This window comes from Lepisosteus platostomus, chromosome 6 (genome assembly GCF_059453375.1).
Source record: "Lepisosteus platostomus isolate fLepPlt1 chromosome 6, fLepPlt1.hap1, whole genome shotgun sequence".
Lineage (NCBI taxonomy): Eukaryota > Metazoa > Chordata > Actinopteri > Semionotiformes > Lepisosteidae > Lepisosteus > Lepisosteus platostomus.
The window spans coordinates 14,973,151-14,988,752 of NC_142616.1; the positions used below are offsets into that span (position 1 = coordinate 14,973,151).

The 15,602-nt window shown below is 49.7% G+C and overlaps 1 protein-coding gene across 1 annotated transcript; it reads right to left on the reverse strand.

Moving 5' to 3' along the window:
* Positions 1-14: 14 nt before the first annotated feature.
* Positions 15-15,050, reverse strand: LOC148660532 (septin-4-like). The gene is made up of 11 exons (XM_088634351.1): positions 14,898-15,050; positions 9,331-9,421; positions 8,714-8,800; positions 7,847-7,970; positions 6,447-6,581; positions 5,785-5,902; positions 5,268-5,369; positions 4,293-4,392; positions 2,685-2,850; positions 2,107-2,191; positions 15-418 (listed from the first exon to the last, which is right to left on the reverse strand). Exons 1-11 carry the CDS (start codon positions 14,898-14,900, stop codon positions 338-340), a joined length of 1,092 nt encoding a protein of 363 aa, XP_088490477.1. The 5' UTR covers positions 14,901-15,050; the 3' UTR covers positions 15-337.
* Positions 15,051-15,602: the final 552 nt, after the last annotated feature.

Here is a 15,602-nt window from a genome sequence, read left to right on the forward strand (position 1 = left end):
AAGAAAAAGTGAACTGAATATGAACTTTCTTTAATAAAGCTATAGAGGTAAAACATATATCGTAAAAGTCGGAAGCTTTTGAACAGTGTTAAAAGCTTTTCCCCTTGTAGTACCTTCTAAATGCTTGAAAGCAGCAACAGGGGTCCCGGGTTCTGTTAAAGCTTATTTATAGTTATTAAAGCAATACAGTAGCTGTCCTAGACAGTGTCTCCAAAGTAGATAGTTCTGTACAGGAATCGCCGGAAAGCCTTGGGCCGTGGCTGTTGCTCTGGAGGGCGAAGAAGAGTTTGGAACTGGTGTTCCTGTCCGCTCTAGTCGGCAGGTTGGAGGTTCGAGGTTAGAGGGCGTCGGACTGCTCCCCCTGGCTCTGCTGCATCTGCTGCTGCATCTTCTGGAGCATCTCCTGCATCCGGCGCAGCTGGGGGAGAGAAGCACCTGGCGTCACCGAGAGCACTGACACGGCGTACTGTTGCAGACTGACGGGGTTAGAGCACTGACAGGGCACTGACACAGAGTACTGCTGCAGCACTAACTCTCACTGACAGGGCACTGACACAGAGTACTGCTGCAGACTGACGGGGTTAGAGCACTGACAGGGCACTGACACAGAGTACTGCTGCAGCACTAACTCTCACTGACAGGGCACTGACAGAGTACTGCTGCAGCACTAACTCTCACTGACAGGGTACTGACACAGAGTACTGCTGCAGACTGACGGGGTTAGAGCACTGACAGGGCACTGACACAGAGTACTGCTGCAGACTGACGGGGTTAGAGCACTAACCCTCACTGACAGGGCACTGACACAGAGTACTGCTGCAGCACTAACTCTCACTGACAGGGCACTGACACAGAGTACTGCTGCAGACTGACGGGGTTAGAGCACTGACACAGAGTACTAACACAGAGTACTGCTGCAGACTGACGGGGTTAGAGCACTAACCCTGACTGACAGAGTACTGCTGAGCCTGTCTGTCTGTCCTGACACAGCACTGCTAAGCCTGACTGACAGGGTACTGACACAGAGCACTGCTGAACCTGACTGACAGGGTACTGACACAGAGTACTGCTAGCATTAACTCTGATTGACAGAGTATTGACAGAGTTGAGTGACAGTGTTTTTCACATCTCCTCACAGGCCCTGACTGTTTTGCCTCATTGGTCCCTGAATCACGATGTTCTTGTGATCATGAATTCCTGAGTTCTACCTCATTTGCCAAGCTGGTTTAAAATTCAATTTCTACTGCATTGGGATGAAGTGAAGTTACAATGAATGCCACTATGTGGTCTGTGGTAGAATCAACTGGAAAATGTGGAACATTAAAAAAAAATTGAAAATTGAAATCCTCCTGGCAGATTAGCACTCAAAATGCTCATGGGGAGCCATCTGGTCCTGCTAGCTCACGCTTGTGGACAGGGAATTTGTGCTATACCAGGGAGCGTCCAGCAGGGGGCAGCAAAACAGCACAAAGGGAGTTTTGATACTAATTTGTTCAGGTATGGTCAGGGACTTTTTCTCTGATAGTGTTTGAAGGATTTATGATTCTGGAAACTCATCTCTATAGAGAACTAACCAACTGGGCAGCAACTGGCTACCAGGAGGCACGGCATTGTAACTCTGTCACATCTGCTGTGGTTTGTACTGGCCCGGTGGCTGGGGGCGGAGCAGTGGCACTGTGGCTCAGGATCTGTGCCTGTGGCTGGAAGGTTGCCAGTTCAAATCTTGGGGCCAGCAGAGGAATCCTACTCTGTTGGGCCCCTGAGCAAGGCCCTTAATCCCAGCTGCTCCAGGGGCGCTGTATAAATGGCTGACCCTGCGCTCTGACCCCCAGCTTCTCTCTCCCTGACTGTGTGTCTCGTGGAGAGCAAGCTGGGGTCTGAGAAAAGACAAATTCAAGAGATTGTATATGGCCAATAATCTGTATATGGCCAAGATCTGATCTTATGTTGGAGAAGGAGCAACAAACTTCATTCTGTTTTTTTGGGAGGCATCTGATTTTGTGGAGGAGGTTGGGGTAATCGGATCACAGACATGAATCTCGGAGCCCCCGTAGGAGCTGGGAAGTGTTAGTGGATGCAGAAGGATTCCCTGCGGATTAGGATTACCTCCTCATCTTTCTCCCGGATGAGCTTCTCCGTCTCGGACAGCGGGAGCAGAGACAGCTCGGTGATGCTCTGACGAGAGATTTTACTGTGAAGAGGAAAGACAGAGCTTAAGAAATGTGGAGTGTCTCTAGCAGTGTCTACAGTCCAGTCAGGTGTGTCAGTGTGTGAATTCAGGGGGAGTGTGAGAAGAGAGGGACAGCAGTGTCTACAGTCCAGTCAGGTGTGTCAGTATGTGAATTGAGGGGGAGTGTGAGAGGAGAGGGACATCAGTGTCTACAGTCCAGTCAGGTGTGTCTCAGTGTGTGAATTCAGGGGGAGTGTGAGAGGAGAGGGACAGCAGTGTCATTAGCAGTGTCTACAGTCCAGTCAGGTGTGTGTCAGTGTGTGAATTCAGGGGGAGTGTGAGAGGAGAGGGACAGCAGTGTCTACAGTCCAGTCAGGTGTGTCTCAGTGTGTGAATTCAGGGGGAGTGTGAGAGGAGAGGGACAGCAGTATCTACAGTAGAGTCAGGTATGTGTGCTGGTGAAGTCTGGGTTTGCTTGTGAAGCTTCAGAGGTGGTGGAAGCTGAGACCCTCACTTGCGGGAGCTGCGGTCTTTGGCCCCGATGCGGGTCAGGCTCTGGATGCACCGGGCCCGGTAGTTCTCGTAATGAACCTCCTGGGTGACATCTTTCAGGTCCTGCATGTGCGTCTGGATGAGCATGTTCCTGAGCTTCATGAAGTCGCAGTGCGTGGGGTTGTCAACTGGAGAGACAGACAGGTCAAAGGCTAGTCAACTGGAGAGACAGACAGGTCATGTGCTTGTGAAGAGAAGAGACAGGTTATCAGAATCAGTTCCTGGAGGTCTATAGGGATTTAATTAACCTGTTTGCTCTGCTGGACAAATCTAAGTTTATATTTCCTCAGTTTATCACTTAAAACATTCCAGGTTAACTACTATTAATGGTGTATGATGCACATGGCTGGACAAAAAATATTACTTTGAACTAATTCATCAATCATTTATGATAAATTAATGAGAGCTGGGGAGGATCAAAGGTCAGCTAACGTTCACCCTCCAGGACTGGAGTTCGACATATTGCTCTGCGTTGTACGAGATGATAAAGAGAGCCGTGGAGCTGTGAGAAGCCATTTCTGAGAGGCTACAGCAGGAGGAATGAAGCATGAGCGATTAGGACAGAGTCCATCTGTAGATTGATTTGGTTGTCAAGTGAAAACCAGGATTTAGAAGTGGAGTCGAGGTCAGTTTGAAACAGTAACATTAAACTAATGTCAGAGGATTAGGTGTGTCCTTCTTCCCCTCTCTCCCTCTCTCGCCAGGCAAAGCAGGGCTGATTGATCTGTTTCACAGCTGACTAATAAAACACAATGGGTAAAACAGAATGGAGCCCTGTCAAGGCTCTGTGCATACTGGAGCACAATGTGACGGAATTAATTGTACAACCTTTCGGCAATGAGCATGCAGCAGGGCAGTTGGCAGCTGTGCTCTCAACAATCTGACCAATCAGAGGGCCACCAGCAACAGCACAATACCTAGAGTCGAATTGCACTGGCGCCCTCACCTGGTGGGAGGCTGAAATGCTTCGGCTTGAAATAAAAAAATATGGGCACATTAGGGGTCTAAACATCTGCAGATTTAACATTCCTGAATTTTCTTATAGGTGATTCTGTCTGGCCAAAAAGTCTAGGATCGGGAAATGAATCTAACAAGTGGGGGAGCCTCTCCCTGCCCCCTGCTACTCAGCACTCGCATCTTCGCCTGGTCCAGGTTCTGTACTGTAACTAACGCTCCAGGTTCTGGGTCAGCAGTGCGGGGAATGACAGGCTGGAGATGAATTTACTGGCTCTCTGACTGGATTATGACTGTTTCATCAGTGCAGGCATCCGCTGGGTACAGAGGAGGGATTCATGTTGTTTTAGTTGATGGCTTTAAGTTTGTGATAACTGTTCTTTTAGTTGATCAATGTTATTTTAATTCACATCAAGCCAATGCTTTAGAATTTGAATTTTTATGTAAGGGAGAGTTACATATGTGTTTTACCATACATACTGTCTACTGTGGGACATTATGCGATGGAAGGGGCTGGTATTATGTGAATTTGGCGAATGTTGAGACGCTGCTGTAATATTAAAAAGCTTTAGCAAGAGTGTCTGGGGTGACGGTCTCTTCCCCCTCCTGCACTTACTCTCCACCACGCCCCAGGGGTACACCCGTCCTCTCGTGGGCCGCTCCTTGCTGTCGTTCAGGAGGGTGGTGCTGCCGATCACCGCGAACGGAATGCTCTCCTAGTCCCGGGAAGGGGAAAAAAGAACAGGAGCTTATCTCACCCGCGAGAGCAAACGCTTCCCAGTTTGTCCTGGGACTTCCCTCCCCTTCCAGCCCATTCCACTTTTCCAGGTGCTGGGCTAGGAAAGAAGCAGCAGAGCACTGGGGGGCCTGAACGAGGGTGGGGGTATGAGTGTGGAGGAACAAAGCTGCGCTTACACCCTGCCGCCACAAGCACGGGTGGCGCTGTAGGCTATGGGGAGGCAGGAGAGAGTAAACTGTGTGTGATCAACATGTTCTTCCAAAGAGCAGTGTCCGACAGTCATGTCACCCCAGCTTCTAGGTTATACTGCTCCTCTTTCACGCTTTGTCTTTGTTGTCAGGCTCTGATACGTTCCCATATTATTTAAGGGCTCTTCACCTCCATCACAATGCTCAGCATTGAGTTTCCAACTGGAGCTTCGTTTTTTCAAAATCTCCCGCCTGCGGTCTGCCTATCGTCTGCCACACCTCTGCCTTCCTGACCTTCGCTTTGTTTTGACCACGATATTGGATTCAGCATATTAGCTAAGTACTTTGGCTTTTCTAACACCTGGGTTAGATTCCTGATCAACTATTGCATAGGGTCCTACTTATATCTTGGTTGCCAGTCGTAACGCCAGCCTGGGCTCTTACAGCCCCAGTGGCTGCAGGCTTCCTTCCCAGCAGAGCTGGCGATCTGCTACCTGGGCCTTTGAAATGAATTTTTTTCCCGCACCTAAATCGGCACACTTGACTTGCAGAAGCCGCCCAGCCGGGGGGTCCGGATGGGCGGATGGGCGGACGGGGGGGAAGCGGGAGACCTTATTTGACGTGAAAGGCTTTCCTGTGTGCGCCCCGAGCTCGGCGCACTCACCTTCAGCGCCAGGTCCTGCTGCTTGAACTCCTCGTCCTCGTCGGAGTCGCAGTCGGGGAACTGGTAGATGTTGATGCCGAACTCCTCGATTTCGTCTCGCACCTGCGGGAGGGCGTGAAGAGACAGTGACGCGGAGCCCAGCCTGGACTCGACGAGCACCCCCTCCCCCTCCCCCAGAGGGCAGGGGCCCCCTCCTGCTTCCCCAGGGGGGGCTCCACGCTGCTGGGTGAGAAGGATTAGGCTTGGGGGAACACGCCAGCCCAGGCCACAACACGGCCTGCGGTTTGCGTGTGCGTGTCGGCCCGGACTGCTCGCACATGGCATCTCTCAGCAGCAAGACTGCAGCACTGGCAGAAACGCCAAACCAGTCACAGAGGCAGGCCGCAGCCCCAGAGCCTCCCTGGTGGAACTGGTGGAAGTTCCAGAAAGAAAGAAGAGGGAGAGAGAGAGGGGGCGAGTACACACTGAGTGCACACTACACGAGGCCGTCTTGGGGAGTTCTGTCAGTCTCTCTCACCCTCTGTTTCATGGTCTTGACCTCTGCAGGGGTGAGGGTGTCGGCCTTGGCGATGACCGGGACGATGTTCACCTTCTCGTGAATCGCCTTCATGAACTCCACGTCCAGAGGACGCAGCCTGCGGGAGAGAAAGATAGGAGGACCGTAGAGAGAGGGAGAGGTCACCGCACACACGGGGATGGCACTAAACTGCATTATCACCGAGTCTCAGAGAGGGAGGAGGGTTCTGTCAAATTGACAGGACTCAGTCATTATCCATCCGTTTTCTAACCGCTTTCTCCAGTACAGCGTTGCGGGGGAGCCAGAGTCTATCCCAGCGAGCAACAGGGGGTAAGGTCTGATACACCCTGGACAGGACGTCTGTCCATCACAGGGCAGATAGACACAGACTCATACCATGGCCAGTCTTGCCATGAGCCAATTAACCTATTCACATGTGTTTGAACTGTTGGAGGAAACTAGAGCATGGTGTGAACAAACCCATGCAAGCACAGGGGCAAACATGCAAACTCCACACAGAGAGAGCCCCAGATCCAGAATTGAACCCGGGGCCCCAGCGCCTAGAGGCAGCAACGCTCACCACTGCGCCACCGTGCCACCGTCATTCATTTGATCCAATATGTTAATCTGTGTGCGTATCTGTGCCAGAGCGCAGTACCCACCCGTGCCCATAGGGGGAGACGAAGTAGAGGACGCAGTGCACGCGGTTGTCCTGGATGTTCTTGCGGTTCAGCCCGCTCTCGTCGCGGAAGTACTGCTCGAACTGCTGGTCGATGTACTGGGCGATGGACTTCCAGCTGGGGAGCAGACGGGGAGGCAGGGGCTGGTTATGTGGGGGCAGGGGCGGTTCATGGGGGACGGGCGGCGGACAGGACAGTCGGACGATCTGACACAAGAAGGTGACTGTGACCTCCCAGTCACTATGGCAACCTCAGCCACAGTATGGCAAGTGTGCTGTCGTGTCATTAGTGAGCGCTGTGTGCTGTCGTGTCATTAATAATAATAAACTTTCTTTTATATAGCGCCTTTAAAGGTGGCTTCTCAGAGCGCTTTACAGAATGACAACAACAATAAATAAAGAGAATACACAAGATAAAACACAATTACAATATACAGAGGAGACTGTGGGTGGTGGTACTAAGAAAAGTGGAAGCAGAGGGGTAAAGAATGGAACCAGTTCAGTAAAGGCTCTTCTGAAGAAGAGGGTTTTGAGTCTGGATTTGAAGGAGTTTAGAGAAGGTGACTCTGATATCCTTGGGGAGAGAGTTCCAGAGCTTGGGGGCATCACAGGTGAAGGCCCTGTCGCCCATACAATGTAGACGGGCTTGGGGGACAGTTAGGAGAGCAGAATTAGAAGAGCGAAGGTTGCAAGGTGGGGAGTAGAGCGATAATAGTTCAGACAGGTATTGAGGTGCCAATCCGTGCAGAGCCTTATAGGTGAGCATGAGGATTTTAAAGTCCACACAAAATTTGACCGGAAGCCAGTGCAAGGACTCCAGGATAGGAGTAATGTGATAATTTGCACTAGACCTAGTCAGGATTCTGGCTGCTGGATTTTGGACATACTGCAGTTTGTTCAGAGTAGATTTATATACCCCAGCGAGTAGAGCATTACAGTAGTCAATTCAAGAGAACACAAATGTGTTGATCAGCTTTTCAGCCACACTTAATGATAGCATAGGACGTAGTCTAGCGATATTTCTGAGGTGAAAAAAATATGTTTTGACAGTATGCTGCACATGTGGGTCGAATGTTAAGCCAGAATCGAATATCAGCCTAAGGTTTTTCAATTTAGATTGAAGCTCAAGTACAGAACCATCTACAGACAGGGTTACAGGACCGGCTTTATGAAGTAGATGGGGAGTACCAATAAACGTGACTTCAGTCTTGTCGCAGTTAAGATGAAGGAAGTTTTGACATCCAAATTTTTATTGGATATTTTTATAGTGTCATTAGTGAGCGCTGTGTGCAGGCATGTTATTAGTGACTGCCGTGTGCAGTTGTGTCATTAGTGAGCGCTGTGTGCTGTTGTGTCATGAGTGTAATGTCTCAACAGACTGACCACTCGGTGTTGTCCACTGCATCTCCAAATCCTGGAGTGTCCACCACAGTCAGCTTCACTTTCACCCCTCTCTCCTCGATGTCCACAGCATTCTTTGTGATCTCTAAAGTCTGCTTAATGCGCTCTGAAATGTATAGAGACAGTCATGCTCATTGGAGTCTGTTGTCAATTCACTGCGTGTTTGCACAGTACGCTGAATGGCTCTCCCTGCACTCCAGTCTGCAGGACAGTGTTGGTATCTCAATCACACTGGAGCACATCATGGTGTGGTGCTTCAGTAGTCTCAGCAAGTCCCTAGATTAGCCATGATAGTGTACTGCAAAACGAACCTCACCCATAAATTCAAATTTGCACATTATAATTATCAATATCAATAATCCTGCAGAGCACCTGTTGGCGTTGCTATAATTATACCACAAAACATGACTACACGCTTATACAACTGTATAAATAGATTGTCTGCAGTTGCTCTTATCTGTGTCCAAATCCTTTCGGAGCTTATACAGTATATACTGTACCCATCAAAATAATATTACGCTGACATATTCAACTGGCAGGACACAGGAATGATTGAACGGGGTTTTGTTGTTTTCCAAACCTTTGGGTTCGGGAAGGCAGTTCCGAGCGCTGTGAGAATATCACAGTGTCTGCAGCATGAGTGCTGTCAGATAACGACATCACGCCGTGCCCTCATGCAGTCAGAGGCAGAAACACGTTTGATCCGGTGTTACAGCTGAGCTGCACTCCCACTTCCTCTGCTATTTGGCAGCTGAGATGGACAAACATGCGACTGTATCGGAAAGACTCCAGCAAGTCTGTACCAGTGAGTCCAGCGGCTCAGCTTCGCCACTGCATGGCTGGACTTACCTTCAGCCTGAAGAATCGTCCTTTCTTTGTATAGGTCAGTGAGGAAGAGGCTGTCAATCAGAGTGGATTTACCCAGGCCTGACTCCCCTGATGGAAGAGAGAGAGGGTTTATCACTAAGACTCTGACTGAGTGAATGATTAACACTGCACTGAGAGAGAGGGGTTAATACAGACACACTGACTGATTGGACACCCCAGTACATTAACACTGCACTGAGAGAGAGGGGTTAATACAGACACACTGACTGACTGGACACTCCAGTACATTAACACTGCACTGAGAGAGAGGGGTTCATACAGACACACTGACTGGACACTCCAGTACATTAACACTGCACTGAGAGAGAGGGGTTCATACAGACACACTGACTGACTGGACACTCCAGTACATTAACACTGCACTGAGAGAGAGGGGTTCATACAGACACACTGACTGGACACTCCAGTACATTAACACTGCACTGAGAGAGAGGGGTTCATACAGACACGCTGACTGACTGGACACTCCAGTACATTAACACTGCACTGAGAGAGAGGGGTTCATACAGACACACTGACTGACTGGACACTACAGTACATTAACACTGCACTGAGAGAGACTGAGGTCTGTGTCTCACCTGCCACCATCAGGGTGAAGTCAAAGCCCTTCTTCACTGACTTACGGTGGACCTGGTTGGGAAGGGTGGCAAAGCCCACATACTCCTTGTCCTGGGGAGAGAGACCAGCGGTCAGTATGAGCAGCTGGATGATTCCTTTCAGGTTTCTAACTATGGGAGGGAGGGGACTGTCAATTTTCTGAAGCTGTCGTAGTTGTATTAGATAATGAAGAGTTCCAGCCTGGCCGGGCAGGGTCACCTCGTCTGGTGGGAAAAGGACTCTCAGGATGACAGGAATAGTGTTTGGATTTATTGCCTGCAGAGGCCACCAACTGGCTCTCACCCTCAAGAATTCACCTGGAGAGATTAATGCCCAGCAGAATTGTCCATCCATCCATTTTCTTTTTGTTTATTCCAGTTCAAGGGCCCAAGGGGAACCGGAGCCTATCCCAGCATGCAATGGGCACAGGGCAGGGTACACCCTGGACAGGACACCAGTCCATCACAGGAGACACACAGACACACACACACTCTCACATCAAAGCCAGCTTTCCTGGTAGCCAATTCATCCACCTGTATGTCTCTGGGCTGTGGGAGGAAACCCATGCAAGTGAAAATGCAATTTCTACTCTGAGAGCATCCAGGAACTCCCCCCAGGGTCCCAGAGCTATGAGATGCCAATGCTAATCAATGCACCTCTGTGCCCCCAGTAGAATTATCTTCAAACTTCAATATTTTTAATGTGTTGGAGCCACTGCAGAAAACAACTACGGAACACAGGCAGTTTCCTGCACCTGGTACCCAAGCAAAGTGCTGTTTCTCAGGGTGGATAAGACTTTCAGATTCAATGCCCAGCTTCCTTCGCCTTGGATCTCGGGCCAGTTTCTCTCCTTCTTTATTCAATCATGTTGACTGCAGAGCTCGGGTTAACTCCCCTCACGGCTCTGCTCTTCCTGAAAGCCTTCAGTTGGCTCACACGCACTCTTGGCTGCCACCATCACACACACACACACAAACGCGCACACGCACAGCACAGCACAGCACAGCACAAGTCTGCATCTTAGCTCACGCTTCCCCTCTCTGACACTGACAACGCCAGCCGCCCTGTAGCCGGGCTCATCGGTTGCTCCCCAGCCGTTATCATCAGAGCACTGTTCCTTCCAGATCAGGGTCGGCACGGTCTGGAGCCGCCCCCAGAAGCCGTGGGTACAGGCCAGCCCGGTCGGTTGGCCGTACTCCGGTCTGAATTGATCTGGGAGACAGCCGAGCCCAGCCCTTAACGTTTCTTTCCTTGAAGACGGGCGCGGAAAAAGAGCTGAGCTCTGTCTTTTCTTCCACTACTTGTTTGTCAGCTCACGTCGACTGTACTGTTATCTGCTCAGCGGCTCACTGTGCTTGGAGAGGCCTGCTCTGTTGTCCTGCAAACCCCCTATGTTTCAAGTGAGTCTTTTGCCACCCAGCTCGACAACACGGTGCAAAATTCTTTAAATGACATCATAACAATTCAATCTATTTTATCTGGGCTATACTGTTTGCGCGGTAGAATTCTGGAACAAACTTTGCAGTTTTTTTTTTCTGTTTTTGGAAGTTACATCCTGATGTAGCTGGAAGGCGAAAATATTCATCACAGACGTGTGTCCTGTTTTTACAAATGTTGCCAAAATGCTTCTGAAAGACAGTTAATATCTGACAAAGGATGGAACAGCTGTAATGTGATAATAGACTGAATTCACCCCCCTAAACAGGTTGAACAGTTTGTATTTCTCAGTCAGTTACTGTACCAACTTTAGTTCCTACTAAATATTCATCCATCCAGCCATTTTCTAACCTCTCTATCCAATACAGGGTCACAGGGGAGCCGGAGTCTATCCCAGCAAACAACGGGTGCAAGGCAGGCTACACCTTGGATGGGACACCAGTCCATCACAAGGCGGACAGACACACAGACTAGGGCAAATCTTCCCAGAAGCCAATTCACCTACCAGCATGTGTTTAGACTATAGGAGGACACCAGAACATCTGGAGGAAACGCACAGAGAACGTACAAACTCCACAGAGATTGCACTGTAGTGTAGAGCGAATCTGAGCCTGAGCTGCTGCAGTTGAAGGCTGAGAGGTAACCAGCCAGTATCGTTTGACTCTCACAGCACCCAGTGAAACAGAATAATTTGCTCTTATCTCTCATATCTTTTCTTAAACACAGAAGAGCGATAGACATTTCTCAGCAGCGGAGTGACGCTCACACTCCTGAAGGCCACTGGCTGGTCTGTCCGGGGCCAGTGTGTGCAGGCCTGCCTGTGCTCTGCAGCCTGCCCGGCGGCGCCTCACTGCGCAGCTGCACGGCCAGCCTGCTGCTGTCAGAGCAAGCCAGGAAGCTGAGGGCTGCAGCGGATGTGAGTCAGACTTGTACGGTTCAAACAGCTGCTGAGGAGCGAGCAGAGCGACCTGCGATCTAACGGCCCTGCAGCAGGCCTACATAAAGGAGGAAAGCCGAGGGACCAGTTCTGGCCATGGGGGAACACTCAGCCCAAGCACCATGTTCTAGAGTCACACTGCCAGTGGGAATCGCACCCATCCAGCTGGGCACACTGTTCTAGAGTCACACGGCCAGTGGGAATCGCACCCATCCAGCTGGGCACACTGTTCTAGAGTCACACTGCCAGTGGGAATCGCACCCATCCAGCTGGGCACACTGTTCTAGAGTCACACGGCCAGTGGGAATCACACCCATCCAGCTGGGCACACTGTTCTAGAGTCACACAGCCAGTGGGAATCGCACCCATCCAGCTGGGCACACTGTTCTAGAGTCACACTGCCAGTGGGAATCGCACCCATCCAGCTGGGCACACTGTTCTAGAGTCACACTGCCAGTGGGAATCACACCCATCCAGCTGGGCACACTGTTCTAGAGTCACACAGCCAGTGGGAATCACACCCATCCAGCTGGGCACACTGTTCTAGAGTCACACTGCCAGTGGGAATCGCACTCATCCAGCTGGGCACACTGTTCTAGAGTCACACAGCCAGTGGGAATCGCACTCATCCAGCTGGGCACACTGTTCTAGAGTCACACAGCCAGTGGGAATCACACCCATCCAGCTGGGCACACTGTTCTAGAGTCACACTGCCAGTGGGAATCACACACATCCAGCTGGGCACACTGTTCTAGAGTCACACTGCCAGTGGGAATCACACCCATCCAGCTGGGCACACTGTTCTAGAGTCACACGGCCAGTGGGAATCACACTCAACCAGCTGAGCACACTGTTCTAGAGTCACACAGTCATGGAATGACACTTTTTCAGTTGTGGTTTGAAGTACACGAAAACTCCTTTATAAAGTACAAAAAGTCCTCTGTCGAAGATGCTGTCATTTCCTCACTGTATAAGGCTTGTAACTTTTCAGCTCTCTGTATTATAATCCTAATACTGGTGCAGTCCTATAATATTGACAGTATCCATCCATGCAGATTTATCCAGTACAGAAATGCAGGGGAGCCAGAGTCTATCCCATCAAACAACTGGCACAAGGCAGGATACACCCTGGATGGGATGCCAGCTCATCACACGGCAGACACACAAACAGATGCACAGCAGGGCCAGTTCTCCCAGAGGTCAATTAACCCACCAGTATGTCTTTGGACTGTGGTAGGCAACCCATGCGAACATGGGGAGAACATGCAGACTCCTTGAAGATAGTGCCCCAGGTGTGTTATTGAACCCAGGGCCCCAGTGCTGCAAGGTGTACCACCAAATGGTAGTATTTTGTTTCTAATTCCTAACAATTGTCCTGTCCTGTACACTGTACTCTACAGTGTCGAACATCCATTAAATCTGATTCCCGATGCTGTTCTAGTCTTATATTGTACTTTATTTACAGTACATGATTTCTGATTGTTAATCCTGCTCGTCCATCACTCTACAATACCGACAGTACATGATTTCTGATTGTTAATCCTGCTCCAGTCCATCACTCCACAATACCGACAGTACATGATTTCTGATTGTTAATCCTGCTCGTCCATCATTCTACAATACCGACAGTACATGATTTCTGATTGTTAATCCTGCTCCAGTCCATCACTCCACAATACCGACAGTACATGATTTCTGATTGTTAATCCTGCCCGTCCATCACTCTACAATACCGACAGTACATGATTTCTGATACCCAATACGATCTTGCACTGATTGTCTCCCCCCACACCACAAGTCAGCCCAGTACATTCGCAGGCCAGCTCTAAATTACACATGCACACATGTACTTTCAATATCAACCCCACATTATGGATCCATAACATCCTCAATACAACACTGGCTCGCTGTGCCCCAACCTTGAGCACCAGGCTCTGAGCTGCACAGGGGAGCACACTCCTCTTGAGCCTTCTGCACCAGGAATCACGATCACGGGAACCGGATCGCACAGAGACAGACGCAGTCACGGAACAACGCCAACCCTCCAGACCTCGGACGAGGAAGAAAGTGTAGGATTGTGATCTGAGTGTGAACAGAGGGAGGCGCCAGCTGTGTGGGACGTCTGCAGGGGGAGTCTGTGACGTTCAAGAGCCTCTGGCAGGCTCCCCTCTGTACTGTGCTATATATGTTGAAGCTAAATGTGAACTTTAAATATACGCTGGTCCTAAATATATACTGAAAGAAGCTTCTCTAAACACGACACATCTGGTAGTGGAGAGAGATGCTTTGAAGCACACAGGCCGCGTGCAGCGCAGACAGGGAGAGATGATTGCATGTCTCTGCTCTCTCTGCTCTCCAGAGTGGCCTGATCTTAGAGATGACACTTCTTTCCACCAAACGGCAGTGGGACGTCTTGCCCCCCTGCTGAGAAAGCTTGGCTTTCTTTTTGATTTGTGCGTTGCTGCATAATGGCTTCCAAATCTCTTCATAACTGCTGCTCAAGACGTTATAATCACGATATACAGTGCTTATAACATGTGCAAATGACACAAGGTGTCTTCAAAGTCGTGACATTTGTATTAGCATTGCATCGTACAAGCGTTATAAGCAGTTAAGAAGCGGTTATGAAGCCATTTTGCAGCAAACAAAGCGTTCCCCAAAGGTTTCTTCTTGTTTCAGCACATTGTGTGTGCAGTGTCGACCTGATCCAGCGATGCCCTAGCAACACACTCAGACATCAACCCTGGCCTCTGCAGGGACTGAAAACCTGTTCCTCTTTAGTTCAGAAACAGGTGTTCTGCATTCCTGCTACCTCTGTTGCTGCGCAGAGATGATCAGCTTTTTCTTCCCCTTTACAGAGCAAATGTAGAAGATATCAACCCACAGACTGTTGACTACGTGTCTAAAAGAAGACTTTTATTTTGTTATCTGTTTGTCATCTCTGAACCTTAAAAAATGTTCAAAGAGCCCAGGTCATGCCTTTGTTGTAGTTTTTCACTTCTTATATTGTTGAAGGAGTAGGGGTCACTTCCAGGACCACTACCTTTCCTCAAGGTCATCATCTCCATCACACTCCCCACAAGCCCACCTGAGTGGAGTCAGTCCCAGAGCCTGAAGCTCAGACCTGGATTTCACCGGCGTGAGGAAAACAAACTGCAAAAGTCAGCGCCTTACCATCTTCCTGCAGAGAATGCGTAGCTCAGAACCGCGACTGTGCGTCTCTTCCTGATGTCTGTTGCAATAAAAGGTGTGTTTTTCTGAAGCTTCTCTCTCTGTATGACTAAACACAGGCGCACACACAAACACACCATCCGATAAGCGACTTCCTGTCTCTGCAGTGGAAACTCAAGAAAAGGCAGGAAGTGAGACCAGAAGCAAAACCACAAACTAACCTGTTCTCTCATTGGCTGGGGAGACTTTCAGGGGCTTCTATGTGCCTTTATGAAACTCATCTGTGGTGAACTGTCTCAATGATGTGTATGGAGAGACTTTACTCTGGTTTATTACTGTAGAAGTAGTGACTAGCCACTGACAATTTGTCTGCAGTGCAGTCAGAAATCAAAGTGCTGATTATAAGAGGAGAGGGACAGCAGTGTCTCTATCAGTGTCTACAGTCCAGTCAGGTGTGTCAGTGTGTGAATTCAGGGGGAAAGTTTGAGGAGAGGGACTGTAGGGTCTCTAGCAGTGTCTTCAGTCCAGTCAGGTGTGTCAGTGTGTGAATTCAGGGAGAGTATGAGAGGAGAGGGACAGCAGTGTCTTATTCCTCATCCATCCTTAGCTACTCAGCCCAATACTTGAAGCCTATACTTTGGCCTCCTTCAACACATGAGATCCTGGGAGCAATCACTGTGGACTACAAGCTGAGTGAGCTCCATGCAG

Bases quoted from the DNA above. Each gene is read 5' to 3' on its own strand.
- LOC148660532 (XM_088634351.1), bottom strand. The intron at 2,851-4,292 runs GTAAGTGCAGGA...CTGTCTCTCCAG, and splicing joins CCCCTGGGGCGTGGTGGAGA to TTGACAACCCCACGCACTGC. The intron at 419-2,106 runs GTAATCCTAATC...TCTCTCCCCCAG, and splicing joins TCCGGGAGAAAGATGAGGAG to CTGCGCCGGATGCAGGAGAT.